Consider the following 15,253-nt stretch of genomic DNA (forward strand, 5'->3'; position numbering starts at 1 on the left):
AATGTTAATCATGAACCCTGTGTCTGCTATTACCTATTCATTTATACAGAATACTAACAATATCAGTATCTCCAATATGGATGTCTTCCTAATAATGGTTTAATTTTCATTCCTAGATGGAGAACATTTGTGACACAACGAGTATGAGTTTAGTGATCCACTGAGGTAGACATCCTGGGTTGTTTCTCGATTCCACAAAGAGAGCAGAGCACAGTACACATGTTGCCCTCTGGTGGAAAAGAGAACAACTATAAGAACACAACCATTTCAAATGAGCCACATATGTTGATTGAACCGGACATGGCATTGACCATGGAAATACAGCCATTCAAAATGAGCCACACTGTAGATTTTTTTAACATTGTCTGCAGCTTGTGCATCAAATAGATATTATGAAGGATAAATACCCTTCGTGATGCAGCAAGTAGCAATGATTGCTAATCACTGCCATCAATGGGATTACAACAATTTATTTCTTAATTTTACTCCTGTAAAACCTCAGAATGGTTTTGAGGACAGATTCCTTTTCAAACAATGTTTGCTTTAACAAACCCACAAGTAATACTCAAACAAAAAACAATGGATGAAATTTGAGGTTTAAATTAGATGAGACCTACGTCAAACTCATCACCTTGAGGAAGTAACGGACACATTTGACATGTTCCCAGAACAGACAATCACATTCATTTAGCTGAACAATCCCTTAGCCATCCCAGGAGCTTCCTCAGTAGATGGCATCATGTGAAGTAAAAAGGCGACATGAAAGCAACAGCAGAGACCCAGTGGGAGATTTCTCTAGGGACTAAACTAATCCTCCTCTCCCACCATCATCTCACACAGTGGAGAGAGAGGAGTATGGATTATTACTGTTTATTATACAAATATCAAAGATATGAATTCTAATAACCTGCATGTCACTTTGTTTAAACTTTATTTATTTTCTAAACTGAATTTCATACATATCTGACAATAATGGGTTCCATTTCAACCAACCCCCCAATTCTCATATAAAAATAGCAAAAAATTATAATACAACTGTCTCACACACAAAAACTGCTGTTTCTTCATAGTTTCTTTTCTTTCTGTACCCACAGTTCATAGCCTTGTCTGAGTGGATTATTAAAACATCTAGCAGGCCTTGTCTGGTTAATGTTACCCTCTGTATTGACAGAAACATGCTTTTCAGTGAAACCAACAGCACTAAAAATATCCACAAAGGCAAAATCATACTGTGAATCAAACAGTCAGAGAGTGAATAGCGAGTTTATAAGACATTTTTCTGCAACAGAGCAATGTTTCATTTTGTTTAAAATAATGAATAAATAAAGCTGTAAAACAATGGTTCAAATGGACCAATCTGTGTTAGTTACAATACGCTAATCTGAGGTCAGTCAGACATTACTTTGTCAGTTTAAGTGAGTTGAGCAATAAAAATAAAACAATATACGTATGAAGCAGACAAAAAAAAACATCCAAACCAAAATAATATATTATTATTCTCACAAACATTTCCCTATATCAGGGATCCCTATATCCCTTTGTCACAGCTTGTATAGTACAGGAAGTCTTGATTGATTGGTTGTCCAGAGATGTGACCACTCTCCTAACTAATACTAACCCCTCCCATTATATTGTCCAGGGAGGTGCTATGTGCAAATTTGAAATGGTATCCTATATAGTGCATTACCTTTAGCCAGTAGTGCACTAAGGGAAATAGGTTGCCATTTTGAAAATGACCTATATTAGAAGAGAAGGGGTGGGCTTCTTCCCTGGCCACGCCTCCTTGGCATATTTCTTCTTGCGTGGTTCGTTGAGAGCCTCGGTGGTGTAGGGTCCGGGGGCGAGGATAACAGCAGGGCTGGGGGTGACGAAGGGCTGTGCTGAGGCTGAGGTGGGGGAGACGTCCACCTCGGGAGCAGGGTTAGGGAAGACCAGCGGCAGGCCCCCCAGGATAGTAGCTCCACCCTGGGCCATGGCGGGGAGGGAGCCGGCCTCTCCAATGGTGGGTGGGAGGTCTCCATAGAGCCCTCCACTGAAAGGGAAGTTCTGCATGCGTCTGGCCACAGAGTCCTCCAGACCTAGTGTAGCGTGACCCTCCATCTTCCTCTTCTGATTGGGTAGCAGGGTTTAGGGGGGAATGAGAAGATTGAAGATGGCAATATAGTAGCGTCAACTGTAAAGCACTGTGAAGTACTCTCTGACAAATAGTCTGAAAATGGATTTATAAATAAAATGTGATTGATTGACCTCAATTTGTCAACATCAACTTTTAGCATGAATTGATTGGAGATGGATCAACACGAAGGTAATTATAGTTGTGTTTTTATATTTCTATTAGTTTAGTGTCAGTTAGTTCAGTTTTTATTTAGTTTTAGTTGTATACAAATATTTAGTTTTTATATTATTTTGATTCAGTTTTAGAATTAGGAACAGAAGGAGGCTTGGAGACATGTGCTATATAGTTTTTTTGGGTGTTTTTGAGCATGTCATTTCTTTCAAGTGGGGGGCAGTAATAAATAAGGTGATGGGTAAGGTCATAGGAAAGGTTAGGTTTAAATTATTAAGTCAATCTCAATGAGACTTGGATTTAAAAGGAAAAGCACCGAAACTGGTGCAAAAAAATATGTTCAAAAGAATTGAGTCAGCTACCTATGTATTTATTTGGACAGTGAAGAAAAACGTTTAATTTGGCTCTATACTCCAGCATTTTAGATCAAATGTTCCATATGAGGCGACAGTCCAGAATTACCCTTTTATTGGAGTGTTTTTTCATACATACGGTATCTGTTTTACCATTTAGAAATTAATTCAATTTATGCATCTCGTCCCCCCATTTGAAGGTGTAAAAGTATTTGGACAAATACACTTGTGTATTAAAGTAGTCCCCCAAAAGAATGTAGAGGTCGTGTTTCAGATTAAGTTGTGCCCAATAGAAATTAATGGTAAATAATGTATTGTGTAATTTGAGTCACTTTTATTGTAAATAAGAATATAATGTTTCTTAAAACGTCTACATGATCGGTGGGTCCCCCGCAGGACGGTTGAGCTAACGTAGGCTAATGTGATTAGCATGGGGTTGTAAGTAACAAGAAAATTACCCAGGACATAGATTAACAAGAATTTAATATGTCTAACTGCACTGTCCAATTTACAGTAGCTATTACAGTGAAATAATATCATGCTATTGTTTGAGGGGAGTGCACAGTTATGAAAAATTATTAACAAACCAAAATCGGCACATTTGGACAGTCTTGAAACAAAATTGGGAACATAAATGCAATGGTTCATTGGATCAGTCCAAAACGTTGCGCATACACTGCTGACATCTAGCTGCCAAAATCTACATTGCGCCTGGGCTGGAATAATACGTTATGGCCTTTCTCTTGCATATAAAAGATGATACAAAAAAATACATGTTTTTTTCTTTGTTTTATCTTTTACCAGATCTAATGTGTTATATTCTCCTAAATTTATTTCACATTTCCACAAACTTCAGTGTTTCCTTTCAAATGGTATCAAGAATATGCATATCCTTGCTTCAGGTCCTGAGTTACAGGCAGTTAGATTTGGGTATGTCATTTTAGGAGAAAATGTAAAAAAGAGGCAGATCCTTAAGAGGTTTTAACCTCTACATTAATGTGGATGCTACCATAATTTGGGATAATCATGAACGAATCGTGAATAAGTTAAGAGGCAGAAATAAATCAAAAGCTAGCTGCATTTACACACCAGCTTCAGTAGCTTTAAAACATTGGGCAAAAATGTAATGGTTAAGAAAAAGAATGTTAAAAAAAACATAATTCATGATGGTTTTTATTTAAGTTTGTTTTGGAGTCAAAGATATTGTTTTCGGTATAGTTTTTGTTTTTTAAACAGTTTTGATTTGATTTTGTTCACTAAATCGTTTTTTTCTTGATTTGTTTTCATTATTATAACAACAACAACCTTGGTCAACACAACTTTTGCCATTTTTCTCAAGAATCATCCGCAGCATAAAGTAAGAGATAGACGTGAAGAAGTTTACCTTGATTGGGACAACAGCAGTCTGTACCATGTTCCTGAAGCGCCCTACTGATGGGTCGACGTCCTCTGTAAAAACAAGAAGACACACAGGATTACATTTTGAAATGTGTGCGCACGCACGCATCTGCATTTGTCCACGGGTGTGTGTTCTTGCATGTCTGTGTGCAAGCTTGTGTGTCTACGGGCACGTGGGTCATCAACCCTAACTAACACACCTGGGTTGATGATGACCTCCTCCTCACTGAAGGAGACCCTGCTACTCCTCCTCTTCCTCTTGGGCCTCACAATGTCCAGATTGCCATCCTCAATGGTCAGGGTGGAGATACGCTTGTTGTGGGCCGTGTTGAACTCTGTCAGGTTCTGGAACAGGTGAAACAAGAGGATGGATGCAGTCAGGTTCATCAAACAGATGGAGAAACCAGAAAATTCTACATTAGCTGCTTGAACAAAACAAATATATGTCACAAGAACTCAAGCAGTCCCCTGCCCCACACAAACACACACCTCCAGCTCAGTCTCCTCCTCAGGTAGACCCAGCAGTCCTTTGAGCTCCTCGTCCTCCCCTGCCTTCACCTCCCCTCCAGGTATGGTGTTAGTCTGAGTCTGGGGCTTCTCTCTCAGGGTGTAGACCCGTGTGGATGCCCCGAACGACATGGTGGAGTCGATGGGCACCTGCTGGGGCTTGTGGGGCTCCAGACGGATATGACCCAGGAATGTACCATGTGCTAGGGGGACAGAGTAACATGGATTGTCCTTTCAAAATTTAACTTCATGTTGAAGTTCACATATCTTCTATTTGGCATCTACAATGACATGGCATGACCCAATCCTTTTTGTACCAGGGGCCAGCAAGCTACGGTTCTCTTTCTTGAACATTTACACTGAAACAAAACCTTGACAACTGACTGCCAGACAACAAAGAAATACTGCAGGATACTAAGCAGTACTAGATACTCACTGCTGTTGAGGTCGATCAGGAAAACCCTCTTGAGGTGTCTGTGGTAGACCAGGGCTGAGTGGATACGAGAACACGACTGGTGGTCTATCGTGAAGTCACACAAGTCTGGGTTCCGCCCAAACAAGTAGTATTTCTTTTCATCAATGATTAGCTTCTACCAAATGAGAAAAAAATGTCAACAGAGTTGCCTATCTAAGGTACTGGTATTGCAATGGTTTTCTATAGAAACAGTTCTGTAACATACACCGGATAGGTGCAGTGAAATGTGGTGTTTTACAGGGTCAGACATAGTAGTATGATAGGTGCAGTGAAATGTGGTGTTTTACAGGGTCAGACATAGTAGACTTACCTCTACTAGCTTGTCTCCCTTCACCACATCTAGATGGAGTCCAGGGGGAGGTTTCCCTGCCCTGACAAAACAAAGTGAATGTCAATTGCATGTTGTAATTATGCTTTTATTCAAATGGAGGCTGTTTTGCCGCCTTGCTGCATAACTAGTTGATCAAGACTACGGATTTGCAATACCATTTCTTCAAATGTTTTGCATGTGTGAACTGCACAAGCAATACTGTTATTCTTGTCTTGAGAAAGGAACACGCTTGCAAATGCTGCATAACAGTAAGCATTCTGGCACACCATACAGCTTTAGCAAACCCTGCTGCTGGATTTCACTGACAAGCTAACGTTAGAGCATTCAAACAGCTAGCATACTACTGTGACTGAGCACTCCAATATCATAGCGAAGTTAACCAGATAGCTAGCTAGTTAGCTCATGTTTCTCGCAAGCAAACTACATCCTATTTCGATGCGACAATCTAATCAACTTCACCGACATGGACCTTACAACACTCTACTGCATGCTTTTGATTTTGGACAGTCAAAATTATGCATTAGACATCGTCGCTGGTCTTACCATGACGGGCAGTCAAAAAGAGGTGTGTTTGTGCTTGGGTTTGCTGCCATCTTACACCGTGCACTAGTAGTGAATGCTGGGAATGTGAGGACTACAGGGAAGTCTGTAGAAAGCTGGGAATCGTAGTTTATTATGAAAGATAAACCTACTTTAATTCCCCTGGTTTAAATATGCTATATACGTTGGAGATCAAATTGTTTGGGGTAGATTTATAACAAGTTTCCCACGATTGTGGAGGTTCGTTTCAACATATTTTGTTGTTTGGCAAATCAAGACAATACAATTTTGACTATTCATTATTTTCATTGCATAATGACATTTCACCAAACAATAATTTATCCAATCAACATTTTACACTGTACATCAGCTGTCACATACCAGAGGACCTCAAAACAAAACTATATAAAATAAAATTAGGCCACAGAGTCACCATATTTGAGAGTAAATAATATAAATAACAAATCATAAAAAGTAACAGACATGCATGTTGATAAACCAAAATGTTCTGTCTTTTATTTAAAAACTTCCTATAGCCATTGATGTAAGATGACCTTAAACAACAGAAGACATTCTCTAGCCCAGGGGTAACAACTCTTACCCTATGAGGTCCGCAACCTGCTGGTTCTGTTCTACCTGGTAATTGCACTCACACCTAATCAGTAACTGATTAGAGGGGAACAATGAAAACATGCAGTGGACTGGCTTCAAGGTCCAGAGTTGAGTTTGGGGGCCTAGCCAGTAGTGGACCTGAAATGCTTGTCGTCGATGGTGGAGAAGATGTGGCCTTCTCTGATAAGAAACTCCAAGGTCTGGCTGCATGGAGTAAATGGGAAATGGAGCATTAGACCAGAGTCTCTTTTCACTAAGATTTATTTTTAAAGTTCTCCCTACTGAACCCCCCAAAAAAAGAGTATCTGTTACCTGATGGCAGTCATGCTGAGGTACCCCAGCTTAATGTCTAGCTCCTCTAGACTGATGCCCCTGGGCTTGGAGTCTGAGCAACTCCGGATCAGGTTCAACACCTTACAGGAGGAGAAATAAAGCCATTGGTCTTTTGACCAAATCACATTACACATCAGATCTTTTTCAGAACTGATCTGATTGTGAAATAAATATCAGAATTGGACTGTCTGTGTAAATGTAGCCTTAACCTACATGCCAAACTAGAATGTTCCAAACACACCAAGACAGTCGTGAAGAGGGCACGACAACACCTATTCCAACTCAGTGTAACGGCTAGCTAGTTAGCGGTGGTGCACGCTAAATAGTGTTTCAAATCGGTGACATCACTTGCTCTGAGACCTTGAAGTAAGTAGTGGTTCCCCTTGCTCTGCAAGGGCCACGGCTTTTGTGGAGCGATGGGTAAAGATGCTTCGTGGGTGACTGTTGTTAATGTGTGCAGAGGGTCCCGCGCAGCATTTGGTAGATGCCAGGTACAGAGAGAGGCTAGAGAGGCTCAGAGATATAGGATCAGTCATGATGTATTGTGTAGAGGCCATAAAATAGATTGATAGAACTACAGTGTGGACTGATGAATCTTACATGGACATACCTGTAGTAAGTGGACCTACTGTCTGGGCTGGTGCTTCTAATGGTCCTGGCAGTGTGGAGGCCCAGTTCAGAAATCTTGTGCTCGTGAATGTGCTTTGTCAAAGGACTTTGATAATGAATTTGACTTCATAGCTTTTATTGGTAAGGTTATCAATACGACTCGGGTTGAGGAAAGCAGAAATGCCAGGTTGAAGGTTATTGTGGAGACGGCAAGAAATATTGGTGGTAATATGTTACTGTTAAAATGGTTATTTTGACATGCTGAACAATCCTAAGGGTGGAGTGTTTCAGCATGATAAAGTTTAATGGGGTTGGGGAGGGTGTGGTAGAAGTTAAGGATTTATTTATTTTGAATTTTATTTTCATGGTAGTACAGAATTGGGCAGATCATGATTTATCGTACAGCCCACCACAGTAGGTGGCAGCATGCACTTAAACAATTGTTTGCGGACCACCATGATATCATAGAAGGCCTAATATATAGTTATTATTACACAGACAAATCCATTGTCACGTTGCTTTCAAAACTGTAAACTGAGACCAGAAACAACCCCTACCCCCTGTCCCAAGACACAAACCCTTTTCACACTACTTAGACAAACCTAGCTATGCTTAGCGGTGCTGGCTTCGCAGTTGCACTAGTTGCTGGAACTGTGCTGGAAAGGTGATAAAATAATTTAAAATGTTGAAAGAGAATGATAAGGTTTCAGAGTGGAATTATTTTAACTGTATAAAATTGATTAGAATCTGATGTGTGTAGTTTGTCTGAATTAGGTTAAACAATGTATCTGTATAGTGGAAAAACACAGACTGTCTGAGCAAGGCGTAGTTTAGGATTTTAACTTGTTTGTGTGCGTGTGTGCCTAGTAAAATATCGAAGTACAATTAAAACTGTGTTTGGACCGACCTGGCTAGGCCTCAGAGACTTGGGAGAGGACAGGGAGTACTTCTCAAGGTCTCCCTAATTTCGGGGGAATGGAACTGTCGACTGGGTAGTGATACACAGTGGTGAGAACTATGGAGAAGGATAAAACTCACCTACTGTTTGTGTGTATGTATGTGCGTAGGATACATACTGTTTGTGTGGAATTATGTGCGCAGCTATAAAATTGATGTTTTTGTATTCTTGACTTTAGAACGTTCTCCGAATAAACTGTACTAGCCTTTCGCATAAGCTCAGTCTTAGACTAATAATTATTAAACCCATGGTCTTACAAACCTTGGGGATTGGCCAAAGCTATTGTTATTATCATTGGGATTGAAAACTCTCGTGACAAAAGGACAATGTGAAAAGAAAATATCTAAACCAACATAATACGGTTCAGCCCTATAATCCGAGTCAGGCATTAGAAGCTAGGGTCTAGGCGTTACATGTGCTGCAGGACTAGAGAACTGACCTGGCTCTGACTGGCACTCAGCCCGTAGGTTGATGCATCTCCATCTCCAGGATTACCACCACCACAAAGGTTCCTGTTGTGCTGCATGTGGGCCTGCACTACCTCCAGCATGTGAGAGGTGATCTCATTCAGGTCCTCAAGGCAACAGAGGTTGAAAGCCACCAATGATCTTTGGCCCTGGCAGGAAGTATATGAAGGGGTACAGAAATGTACCATACTCATGTAGAGAAATACTAGACTTAAAGTACTAAACCAAATACATTTACCTGAATGATACGCAGGCTTCCAGAGACCTTGACATAAGTCCCTGGCGACACAAAAGTACTGTCCACACCAGGATCCTGTAAGGATTCAGTATATTATCTGCTATAGGAGAAACTAAAAATGCTTTTAAAAAGTTGCCAATGCCCTATTTCTCCCCGACCTAGTTAATTTTAAACATTTCTGGACGAAGACCTATAATTAAATAATAATAATATAATAATATATGCCATTTAGCAGACGCTTTTATCCAAAGCGACTTACAGTCATGTGTGCATACATTCTACGTATGGTTGGTCCCGGGGATCGAACCCACTACCCTGGCGTTACAAGCGCCATGCTCTACCAACTGAGCTACAGAAGGACCTATCCACTTACTGCAGTGTTCACCCAGAGCTTCACACCTAATGGTGGTCCAGTCATGTCGTCCACGGAGTACAAGACATTGTTTACTGAGGGAACCGTTCTCCTGACGATACCCAGCACAGATACCTTCATCCAGAAAACAAATACAAGGACAGGTGTAGATGTTGAATCAATGCGGCGCTGCCAGAAGTGTTTTTCTGGTTTGCGGTGAATAAAGTGGATAAACATGATACAGGACCTACTGGGAACAAGCTCTAGGTTTCTCTACCAACAGGGACCCTCACCTGGTGGAACAGAAACACTCACCTGGTTGACCTCAATGTCACCAACTCTGAAGACTTCCCCGACAGCCGTGGCAGACAGCAGTTGGGACACAGTGCACGGCATCATCTGAAGTACTGACCACTGTCACAGCAGGGCAATGAAAGCGTCATATTTTGGTCCACTGAAGCTTGTCCATTTTATAAATATAAGAATGCTAGTTCAATGCATTCCAAGACAACATTGTCCTTGTTCAGTTATGGGTTACGTTGTGACGACATAGGGGTTAAAAGAAACACCTTGGTTGTCTTCTGTCCTGACTGGAAGGTGGTAAATCCACCTGTGGACTGATTGTACCTGTATCCACTTCCCATATATGAGCCCCTGTTGTATACTTTGTAAAAACACATTGAACTGCACAACACATCTACTGAAAGCAGGTACAATGAGTAACTAAAACTTTAAAATGCTAGTTAAATTCATGTGTGACATCTTAGTTGCAGGTCCCTTCAAAACTCACCTTGACCCCACTTGTAGTTGGAAGAGGGATTTTAGTTAGATTTGATCATTACAACTATCCCATAAGACTGAAAGGTGCAACACTTGACAGATCACCACATTTCAGCTCACTAGCAAAAAAAACGTTAGCCAATTATCCAATTAACCAATCAGAGACCAAAGTGTAGCAACCATATAACCTCAGCAATCAACAAAGGGCATCTCCCACTCAATCAGCAGCTAAATAAACTGAAAACTTGCAGACAAGTTCATTCTCACTAAAACATTTACTATGATATGAAATCAAATATATATTTTTTAATCCATGTTTTATTTTTTTTATTTAATTAGAACGCCATCAATTCAACAATGAATGACATTTTACAGCATTTGTTGATACATTTCACTGAATCTCTTCAAAATATCTTACGACATACAAAGGAAATATTGTTCATAGAAAAGTTTGAGCCCCTCATACACCTGGTTATAATGTACACTGATGATGCATGGTGTTTATCTTCAACTGATGAGGTTTGTCGTTGCAATGGGTCCTGTTCTGAATAGGGCACTTACGATTTGTGTTCCCAATGGCACCATATATATCACATCACTACTTTGGACCAGGGCCTCTGGTCCAAAGTAGTGCATTATATGGGCAATAGGGTGCCATTTTGGATGCAGATTTCACCAAAGGTGACATCTGAGTCTGGTAGGATTATATTTCAGGCAACGAGCTATTTTTATCTCCTTATCAAGTTCATCAGAAGCAGCAAAGACGTTTTTGAGTAGGTGACCCCAGTTGTGTGTGTACACGATCAATACACACACAAACACATCAATGACCAACCAAAGTTGGGCCAATGAAGACATAATTATCACCACTAGCACACCAACACAGTATCCAACTCTAAAACCACTTCTGTATCAATGACAGAACATATGGGAAGCTGAAGTAACTGTTGAAAAAGGATCAACCATCACAGCAAACATACAACTCAAACAATGTCAAGGCGCTCGTAATAATTCACAGTCACATGTCCATAAACTCCTCCTTCAGCCTCTGTAGTAGCTCATATACACAAGGTGTACAAAACATTAGGAACATCTGCTCTTTCCACGACAGACTGACTAGGTGAAAGCTATGATCTGTTATTGATGTCACTTGTTAAATCCACTTCAATCAGTGTAGATGAAGGGGAGACAGGTTAAAGAAGGATTTAAGACAATTGAGAATATCACAGGAGGTTCATACCTTAATTGGGGAGGACAGCATCATAGTCATGGATGGAGTGGAATAGTATCAAATACATGAAACACTTGGGTTCCATGTGTTTGATGCCATTCTGTTCGCTCCTTTCCAGATATTATGAGCCGTCCTCCCCTCAGCAGCCTCCACTGGTTTATGTGTGCCACTCAGAGGGTGAACGGGCAATACAAAATATTTAAGTGCCTTTGAGCGGGGTATGGTTGTATGTGGAGGGCGCACCAGTGAGTGTCAAGAACTGCAATGCTGGCTGGGTTTTTCACACCCAAAAGGACATCCAGCCAACTTGACACAACTGTGGGAACCATTGGAAACAACATTGGCCAGCATCCCTGTGGAATGCTTTCAACACCTTGTGGAGTCCATGCCCAGATGAATTGAGGCTGTTCTGAGAGCAAAAGGGGATGCAACTCAATATTAGGAAGGTGTTCCTATTGTTTTATACAGTGTATATTCATGAATCAATGAGTACATATCATTAAAAGTCCAAAAATTGATGTATACTGAACAAAAATATAAAACGCAGCATGTAAAGTGTTGGTCCCATGTTTTATGAGCAGAAAAAATATCCCAGAAATGTTCCATATGCACAAAAACCTTATTTCTCTCAAATTGTGTGCACATCCCTGTTAGTGAGCATTTCTCCTTTGACAAAATAATTGATCCACCCAACAGGTGTGGCATATCAAGAAGTTGATTAAACAGCATGGTCATTACACAGATGCACCTTGTGCTGGGGACAATAAAAGGCCACTAAAATGTGGTTTCGTCACAACACAGTGCCACAGTTGTCTCAATTTTGAGGGAGTGTGCAATTGACATGCTGACTGCAGGAATGCCACCAGAGCTGTTGCCAGAAAATTGAATGTTCATTTTTCTACCATAAGCTGCCTCCAACGTCATTTTAGATCATTTGGCAGTACCTCCAACCGACCTCACAACCGCAGACCACGTGTAACCACGCCAGCCCAGAACCTCCACGTCTGGCTTCTTCACCTGCGGGATCATCTGAGACAGCCCACTGGCTGATGAAACTGAGAAGGATTTCTGTCTGTAATAATGCCCTTTTGTGGGGCAAAAACTCCTTCTGATTGGTTCAGCCTGGCTCCCAAGCCTATGGCTGCACCCCTGCTCAGTCATGTGAAATTCATAAACTAGGGCCTAATCAATGTATTTTAATTGACTGGATTTTATTTTTTTATGAACTGTATCTCAGTAAAATCATTGAAATTGTTAAGTTTATATTTTTGTTAAATATAGCAACTGCTGATTGTGCTTTAGACATGTTATTAAAGGGGCAATCAGTGCTAATATTGAAGGGGGTAAAACAGCAGAGATAAAAACCCAATAGCCAAAACTCGGGTCAAAATGTGCCTGGCCACCACAACAATCACACAATGTAGTGCTAGGTGCTAGTGTGTGGAGATATTAAAATAAGGCATAAAGTATGTTAATATCATGAAAGACAAGAGGATTTTGGCAATGAAAGACATTTAAAAAAGGCAATAATGCAGGTTAATGTTGGCGACAGTCTGCTCGTATGAAATATATTTTAAAACTTATGCCACGGTTTGAATGACACACTAAAACCAAAATTTTTCAGATATTGATAATTTTTTCATTTTCACAACTGTTAGAAGCGCACAAATTATGACCTGCAAGGCAATAGGCCTGGGTCCCCAGAGTGCCTTCCTTTACCTCTGCCACCTACACCAAACGTAATAGGCTTAGTAGGAGTCTGTCGGAAGGAAACGTGGAGAAAGGGATTACCGTTAAATCCAGCAGGACCCAGGGGAAACAGAGGTGTGTGTCTGTCCTGGGGAAACCCAGGTGAAAATTGACAGTGAGAGGAGATCAGGTTAAAACACAAAATTGTATTTTTTTAAATAGATCCTCTGGGCTCAGGGACAACTGTGTGCTGTGGCTGCCTCCATCTCCTCTCTGAAGGGGAGAGGCATTGCATGCATAAGTAGACGTTCTGTGTGCTGACAATACACCGGTGTGTGTGTGTAAGAGAGACTTCTTGTTTGCTGTTTGACAATATATCTTCCCAGGCCCCAAGTAAACACTGTTTCTCAAGGTGATAGATAATAGCATGGTAAGTTATGAAAAGGAAAATAACTAAATAAAAGTGCATTTTTTCACCAAGTGATTGCCAGTGAAGTCATACCCCTAACCATTCTGTTCACACAGGTTTCATTTGGAACTCCGCTGGCCTTCAGTTGTGAGAATTTAAGTCTAAATTAAAGCACTATATTTTAATAATACAAGCAGAACATTGGCTCTTCAGTTAAATACATCAACGTTAGTTTGGGGCAACAACACATTCCTTTATGTGTTTTGAATAAGCAGCTTGCTATCTCTGGACTTTAAATTATGGTGACTCAAGTTAATTACATTCCAATCACTCCATTCCTCAAAATTATTTTCATTATGGGGCAATCATGACACATTCCAGGACAATTATGACACTGGCTGACTGAGGTTATGCTAGGTTATGTCTGGGCTGGGCGTTATGCTAGGTTATGTCTGGGCTGGGCGTTATGCTAGGTTATGTCTGGGCTGGGCGTTATGCTAGGTTATGTCTGGGCTGGGGGTTATAGTAGGTTATGTCTGGGCTGGGAGTTATAGTAGGTTATGTCTGGGCTGGGAGTTATAGTAGGTTATGTCTGGGCTGGGGGTTATAGTAGGTTATGTCTGGGCTGGGGGTTATAGTAGGTTATGTCTGGGCTGGGGGTTATGCTAGGTTATGTCTGGGCTGGGGGTTATGCTAGGTTATGTCTGGGCTGGGGGTTATGCTAGGTTATGTCTGGGCTGGGGGTTATGCTAGGTTATGTCTGGGCTGGGGGTTATGCTAGGTTATGTCTGGGCTGGGGTTATGCTAGGTTATGTCTGGGCTGGGGGTTATGCTAGGTTATGTCTGGGCTGGGGGTTATGCTAGGTTATGTCTGGGCTGGGGGTTATGCTAGGTTATGTCTGGGCTGGGGGTTATGCTAGGTTATGTCTGGGCTGGGGGTTATGCTAGGTTATGTCTGGGCTGGGGATTATGCTAGGTTATGTCTGGGCTGGGGGTTATGCTAGGTTATGTCTGGGCTGGGGGTTATGCTAGGTTATGTCTGGGCTGGGGGTTATGCTAGGTTATGTCTGGGCTGGGGTTATGCTAGGTTATGTCTGGGCTGGGGGTTATGCTAGGTTATGTCTGGGCTGGTGGTTATGCTAGGTTATGTCTGGGCTGGTGGTTATGCTAGGTTATGTCTGGGCTGGGGGTTATGTCTGGGCTGGTGGTTATGCTAGGTTATGTCTGGGCTGGGGGTTATGCTAGGTTATGTCTGGGCTGGGGGTTATACTAGGTTATGTCTGGGCTGGGCTGGCATACCAAGACTTAGCCTGATCCCATAGTTGGCTCAGGGCCAGCTCAGAACTGTCCTGTGTGATATGTCTCTTCAAACAGCTGGTTGTCTACAAATCGCAACCAACAGTATATCTTCGATTTTACCTGAGCAGTGGGAAGTGTGTGTGTGTGTGTTGATGGGGAGGAGCAGGGTGTGGTCACAGAATACTGTTAAAACCAGCCGTGCACAGTTTACGATCACTGAGGCGTGTCTAAATTGGAATTTAATTGCATCATATCTACACGGGATGCGGTCTCCCCGTTTCATAAATTGCATCCGAAGTACGATTATTAGCACCGAGACTGGGGTGAAATTTGTAGGCAAACAACTAAAGAGAGATAGAGTTAAAGTTAACAGGTTAGCCTAAAC

At 41.3% G+C, this 15,253-nt stretch overlaps 2 protein-coding genes and 1 long non-coding RNA gene across 31 annotated transcripts; 1 reads left to right on the forward strand and 2 right to left on the reverse strand.

Annotated features, from left to right (window-relative positions):
* Positions 1-914: 914 nt before the first annotated feature.
* Positions 915-6,636, reverse strand: LOC118399488 (nuclear inhibitor of protein phosphatase 1-like). Of its 2 annotated transcripts, none has more exons than XM_035795607.2 (7): positions 6,493-6,636; positions 5,331-5,391; positions 4,982-5,135; positions 4,528-4,748; positions 4,239-4,383; positions 4,025-4,089; positions 915-2,109 (listed from the first exon to the last, which is right to left on the reverse strand). In XM_035795607.2, the coding sequence occupies exons 1-7, from the start codon at positions 6,582-6,584 to the stop codon at positions 1,738-1,740; spliced, it is 1,110 nt and encodes a 369-aa protein (XP_035651500.1). In that variant the 5' UTR covers positions 6,585-6,636; the 3' UTR covers positions 915-1,737. The 2 variants fall into 2 exon arrangements, with proteins under 2 accessions (XP_035651500.1, XP_035651501.1); XM_035795608.2 differs by lacking the exon at positions 6,493-6,636 and adding an exon at positions 5,895-6,027.
* LOC118399489 (replication protein A 32 kDa subunit-like) lies at positions 6,178-10,381 on the reverse strand. Of its 2 annotated transcripts, none has more exons than XM_035795610.2 (7): positions 10,251-10,381; positions 9,776-9,874; positions 9,482-9,595; positions 9,109-9,183; positions 8,843-9,019; positions 6,816-6,916; positions 6,178-6,707 (listed from the first exon to the last, which is right to left on the reverse strand). In XM_035795610.2, exons 2-7 carry the CDS (start codon positions 9,857-9,859, stop codon positions 6,626-6,628), a joined length of 633 nt encoding a protein of 210 aa, XP_035651503.1. In that variant the 5' UTR covers positions 9,860-9,874; positions 10,251-10,381; the 3' UTR covers positions 6,178-6,625. The 2 variants fall into 2 exon arrangements, with proteins under 2 accessions (XP_035651503.1, XP_035651502.1); XM_035795609.2 differs by lacking the exon at positions 10,251-10,381 and adding an exon at positions 10,030-10,236.
* A 3,459-nt stretch (positions 10,382-13,840) lies between these two features.
* On the forward strand, positions 13,841-14,868 carry LOC127909877 (uncharacterized). Of its 27 annotated transcripts, none has more exons than XR_008072674.1 (5): positions 13,844-13,986; positions 14,071-14,182; positions 14,239-14,322; positions 14,378-14,517; positions 14,657-14,868. It is a non-coding gene; the product is annotated as an uncharacterized LOC127909877 (long non-coding RNA). The 27 variants fall into 27 exon arrangements; XR_008072694.1 differs by having other exon boundaries at positions 14,267-14,322; XR_008072695.1 differs by having other exon boundaries at positions 14,071-14,098; positions 14,267-14,322.
* The last annotated feature ends 385 nt before the right edge of the window (positions 14,869-15,253 follow it).

Source organism: Oncorhynchus keta, chromosome 20 (genome assembly GCF_023373465.1).
Source record: "Oncorhynchus keta strain PuntledgeMale-10-30-2019 chromosome 20, Oket_V2, whole genome shotgun sequence".
Classification (NCBI taxonomy): Eukaryota; Metazoa; Chordata; class Actinopteri; order Salmoniformes; family Salmonidae; genus Oncorhynchus; species Oncorhynchus keta.

Excerpts from the sequence above, each read along its gene's own strand:
- LOC118399488 (XM_035795607.2), bottom strand. The coding sequence starts at position 6,584 with ATGTTTTCATTGTTCCCCTCTAATCAGTTACTGATTAGGTGTGAGTGC. Across the intron at positions 4,749-4,981 it reads CCTGATCGACCTCAACAGCA|CACATGGTACATTCCTGGGT; the intron begins GTGAGTATCTAG and ends CTGTCCCCCTAG. Across the intron at positions 2,110-4,024 it reads CTGCTGTTGTCCCAATCAAG|AAGAGGAAGATGGAGGGTCA; the intron begins GTAAACTTCTTC and ends CTACCCAATCAG.
- LOC118399489 (XM_035795609.2), bottom strand. The coding sequence starts at position 10,140 with ATGTGTTTTTACAAAGTATACAACAGGGGCTCATATATGGGAAGTGGA. Across the intron at positions 9,596-9,775 it reads GTGACATTGAGGTCAACCAG|GTATCTGTGCTGGGTATCGT; the intron begins GTGAGTGTTTCT and ends TTCTGGATGAAG. Across the intron at positions 9,184-9,481 it reads AGCTCTGGGTGAACACTGCA|GATCCTGGTGTGGACAGTAC; the intron begins GTAAGTGGATAG and ends GAATCCTTACAG.